Source organism: Hevea brasiliensis, chromosome 1 (genome assembly GCF_030052815.1).
Source record: "Hevea brasiliensis isolate MT/VB/25A 57/8 chromosome 1, ASM3005281v1, whole genome shotgun sequence".
NCBI lineage: Eukaryota > Viridiplantae > Streptophyta > Magnoliopsida > Malpighiales > Euphorbiaceae > Hevea > Hevea brasiliensis.
Window position 1 is genome coordinate 4,023,387 of NC_079493.1, and position 4,741 is coordinate 4,028,127.

Below are 4,741 nucleotides of genomic sequence, written 5' to 3' on the forward strand. Positions count from 1 at the left end.
GATTACAACTGAAGAGAGCAACTCCTTATATAGACGAGGAGGCTCTTGACATTACAGGCAACCGATTAGAAACTGGCTACCGACACTCTCAAAGCAACATATTATCAATAAATTAAATTATTATAAATATTAAAATTATAAAAATTAAATTATTTTACATGTTAAAATTAAATAATTTATTTGTTAAAATTTAAAAATTAAAATATAATATAATATAAAATTTAAAAATTAAATAATTTATTTTTTAAAATTTAGATTTTAAAGCTGGGTGTTCATATATATATATATATATATATATATGAGACAGTGATCTATTTAAACACACAAACTGAATAATTAATATTTAATAATAATTTTTTCAGGAAAAAAAAATAAAAGCTATATATTAATTAGCCGGCTGTTTAAATAAATCATGTCGCCTTTCCAACTCATAATCACAGAAAATCTTGTATGCCCGAATGCCAAGAAACCTAATTCTTGAACCCAAACCCCTCTAAAACCCTAAAACCGCATTCAAATTTCAAGATACAACACAAAACCAATTTCTTCTCTTGAACCCTTAAATGGCTTTCTGGGTTACCTTGCAGCAATTTGTTTATTTTCACTCTATTGATCGTGGAGTTTATGCTCGATTGGTGATTGAGCTAGGCTTGGATTCTAACCAAGCCAAGAAAATTGTTGCCTTTTGGTATTGGCTTGAAAGAGAAGGCTACAATGACTTCATAAAGAATATGCTACCGTTGCCTAATTTATTGCTTAAAGCTTTTGCCATGGAGGCAATGACGTGCTTAGATTGTTTGAACAAAGAATGGTCTCCTAAAGGTTTTGTTGATTTTGATAGAAATATCCCATTGATGCGTTGCCTTGTTAGCCAAGATTTCTCTCTTGGAGAAGTATACGCTAATAGAGAAAGAGCTGTACTAAGAATAGAAAGATTTTTGAAGGATACTTGTGGGGTATTTGCTGATATATTCCCAACAAATTTCGTTAATGGGTTTCAAGTTCAACCTACGATGACTCATGGAGAAGAATCTCAAGTACCCAAAAATCCTCACTGTAAAGTAAATGGATGCCATTCACAGATGGTAGCTGGCCAAGAAGACACAGTGACTAGTGTTTGCCATAATGATCGAACTTTGTTTGTTACCTTCTCTAAAGGCCATCCCACCTCAAAAACAGAACTTAGAGATCTAATGACAAGGTACTCTCAATCTTATTAATATGATATTTTTTTCGGGTTGCCGGGCCCCCAGAGGGGTAGGGGTTGGGTGGTTTGGGACGCGGGGCGCGGGGCGCGGTGGGGTGGGGTGGGGTGGGGTGGGGTGGGGGTTTGGGTTGTGTGAGTGTATGAGTTCTATCCCCTTTCCATAACCCTTTTGCCTCACCTAACAAGATTCAAACTTGAGACCTCTTGATTGATTCTTCGAGGATGGACAGATAGTTATTTGCAATCATTATTGTATTCTGATATTGTTTCTTGTTGTTCATGGGTACAGGAAATTTGGTAATTGTGTAGAAGCTATCCATATGAGAATTCAACCACAGCCACTGTTTGCTCGTGTAGTCCTTAAGTCTGTCTCAGCAATGGAAAAAATTCTAGGGGGGAAGGATATATTGAAATTCAGAGTTAATGGCAAAGATGTTTGGGCTAGACGCTTTGTTCCAAAACAGGATGAACCAATCTCTAGGTCGCTATAGCAGCAGGTCAGTTGTAGAAATAGCCTAATCTTGTTGAAGTTGGATATGCTTCTAGCTAATTTATATTTTGTATAAAGTTATCACAGAAATATAGTATATTATATGATCTTTACTTTCTTTTGCTTCAATAGTGAAATAGTGAAGTAGAAAACTACTTTTGACATAGATAGGAATACTAAATGATTAACAATGAGACTTGCTCAAATTTTGTATTGATAATTCTAAGGTAGCCTTTAATATTTTGACCATAGTCAGAACATTTTGATGATATATTATTTACAGTAATGTTTAAGGTTGAAGGAGTGGTTCATGAAAGCTACCTCTCCTCTCCTATCTTGAGTGAGAGGAGTCAACAAGATGATACTACTATTTTTATGAACACTTCTGCTTTAAATCACTATATAAACAGCTAACAACTAGTTATAAATAGCTAATCACTAGTAAAACAGTTGACAACTACTAAAACAGCTAACAGCTGCTAGAATAACTAATATTGCTAAGCAGGACATAAGAAGAATCTTGTTAGTTTAGTAGTTAGAGTATCCATTCCACATTTTGTGCCATTAGACAATATGAAAATAAAGTAAGAAAACAAATGGATAAAAGGTTGAAAGAAAAGGTAATTTATAAAAGCTTCACAGCCAGATGTATTATGCTTTGACTGATCATACTACAGTGCAGACATAAATAATGACATATAGTTCAGAGTTATGATAGAAAGTAGTGGTTTTGGATGAAGATGGATAATGGAAAATCCCTTGAGATTAATCCTCACATAAGTTGTTTGTGCTTTGATATTATGAAATAAGTTGCTGACACACTAGCAAATGGTAATTTGGAGCTCCACAACTTCAGATATATATATATAAGCCCATCCAAATCTTACCTCATCTATTGGAGTTGTAACCATCATTCCCTTTTGACACATTCTGCTACTTGTAAAACTTGGTACGTATTAGAAAATAACCGAAGTTCAGTGCCCCTAGCAGAGGGAACATCCAATAGACATAATCTAGCCTGCCTTTGTTTATGTTGTCTGGTAACCATGCTGTAATCTTCTGCAATAGATCAACGAATGCAGTGCTTACATAGTATGCAATTCCCATAATCAGTGAAATCATAGCAGTTGCTGTGCTTCGTAGTGATTTTGGAAATTCTTGGTAGTATAATGTTACTTGTCCTGGATAATGGAATGCTTCTCCAAACCCAATCACAGCCAACTGCAGCACCAGCCGGAAGACTGACATGGGAACAACACAACCAGTCTGGTTTACAAGGTGGTGGGTTTGTGCTACTTTAAGCCTTTTTGACTCAAACAGACCTGCAACAGCCATGCCTAACACATTGAACACATGGCCTGGAGTTGGTGATCAATGATTCAGTTTCTGCCAAATTGTGTATACCAGTCAATCAATGAAAGCAAGAAATACTGCAGTAGAGGCTAATATAAAGACTATCATTGACCCTGCTGGAATTTTGAAATGTGGTCCAAGGTGACGGTCCATAGTAAGAGCTTGGAGGATTGTCAAACTACTTAGGACTGCAATTGGAGTGCTTAAGAAAATGGCACTTGACAACAACGGAAAATCCTCAAGAAGGTTTTGAGGTCCTCCACTTTCTGTGTTGAACAAAGGCTCCATGGTTTTGCAATGGAGCCATCCGATCGGGTTTCTCCTTCTATCTTTAAAGCTGCATGATTAAGGTACCTGCATTAATTAATAAAAAGGAGTTTACAGAGTATCCACAGTTCTGAAATAACAGAGTAACCAAAATCAATATGAAGTGACTAGACAGGCAACAATATACGAGGCCTTTTATTTCCTCATAAAATTATAGTAAAATATTGGAATAAATATCACACGACTGTTGAATATTTTTATAAAAATCACTTAATTTTATTTTTTTTTTTAAAATTCACCGAATTTCAATATAATTTCATATAAGTCACTATTACTAAAAACTAAAGATGTTTTTATTTGTAAAATGATTGACGGATCAATCTTTTATGAAAACACTTTAGTGTGATATCAATAGTTATTTTACCTCAAGCTTTTAGTTGGTGCCAAAACCTCTATTTGCACTGCCTTGTGCCCACAGTAGTAATCTTCTATTTTGGAAGAAAGTGGAACTTTCCTTTTTCGAATTGCTGCAATGATGACGCGAGCTAAGTTTGTAAATGGGCTCCCCTGCAGCTTAATCTGATGATAGTAATGACTTCCCAAGAAGAAAACTGCTAAGCCAACAATGTTAGCGACAGCAGATAGGCCGAACCCAAGTGCCCAACTTACATTATCCTCAGTATAGACAACAATTGTGGCACCTGTCACTGTAGAGCCATACGAAATGATCACATACCAATTAATAAAAGCCTCTTGATCCTTCACACTGTTGAATTGGTTTGCTCCCATTGCTGCCATTGTAAAAGTGCGGTCGTCCTAAATCTATTGATACTCAAGCAACACCCAAGTACAAGACAGCAAATTGTAAATCTGATCGAGTTGTGCAGAAGCTTGATCCATTTTCACATGGTTGTGGCCTCAAGGAATGCAGCACTGATGTAAGGGTTAGAAGGACTTCGCCCTGGAAGTGTGTAGATAGTGAATTGTTGATTGATTATTTTTGAGCATTCAACTAACTAGTGTCCGATGCAGAATACATAAAGTGAAGACTACGAGATGGTGTTCTTGTGATGTGTGTGCATGTAGTATGTTTGGAACAGGGGATTGAGGCTTTTACCATCAAAGAAAAGAAAGAAGATATCCAGATGACAGAAAAACATCATAGAAAGGAGTCAGCAATAATGGCAGCAATTACTGGTAGCAGACAGGTGCTTCCATACACAGTGTTGTAAATCTGAGTAGCAGTGATGCTTTTCACATGAAATTTTTAAGTCAAATGCACTACCAAGTTCGTCATTGATCCAGCTATTGCCAGCGTCAAGCCCACCAGTGTCCTGTTTTTTTATGCAGAAGCCAAAATCAATTGGTGCCATATGTTCTGGATATGAATGAGAGATGGGGATTTACATGTTACACTATTAGAC

At 36.2% G+C, this 4,741-nt stretch overlaps 3 protein-coding genes across 5 annotated transcripts; 1 reads left to right on the forward strand and 2 right to left on the reverse strand.

The window, feature by feature from the left end:
- The first annotated feature begins 409 nt into the window (after positions 1-409).
- LOC110646519 (uncharacterized) lies at positions 410-4,020 on the forward strand. 3 transcript variants are annotated; one of them, XM_058143159.1, is made up of 3 exons: positions 410-1,201; positions 1,497-1,704; positions 3,891-4,020. In XM_058143159.1, exons 1-2 carry the CDS (start codon positions 564-566, stop codon positions 1,696-1,698), a joined length of 840 nt encoding a protein of 279 aa, XP_057999142.1. In that variant the 5' UTR covers positions 410-563; the 3' UTR covers positions 1,699-1,704; positions 3,891-4,020. The 3 variants fall into 3 exon arrangements, with proteins under 3 accessions (XP_057999142.1, XP_057999135.1, XP_021655675.2); XM_058143152.1 differs by lacking the exon at positions 3,891-4,020 and adding an exon at positions 2,915-3,047; XM_021799983.2 differs by lacking the exon at positions 3,891-4,020 and having other exon boundaries at positions 1,497-1,822.
- Positions 2,306-3,032, reverse strand: LOC131177977 (protein NRT1/ PTR FAMILY 2.6-like). The gene has a single exon (XM_058143165.1). The coding sequence runs from the start codon at positions 3,030-3,032 to the stop codon at positions 2,631-2,633; it is 402 nt and encodes a 133-aa protein (XP_057999148.1). The 3' UTR covers positions 2,306-2,630.
- Positions 2,306-4,115, reverse strand: LOC110646520 (putative protein NRT1/ PTR FAMILY 2.2). Its single transcript, XM_021799984.2, has 2 exons — positions 3,742-4,115; positions 2,306-3,404 (listed from the first exon to the last, which is right to left on the reverse strand). The coding sequence occupies exons 1-2, from the start codon at positions 4,113-4,115 to the stop codon at positions 3,254-3,256; spliced, it is 525 nt and encodes a 174-aa protein (XP_021655676.2). The 3' UTR covers positions 2,306-3,253.
- Positions 4,116-4,741: the final 626 nt, after the last annotated feature.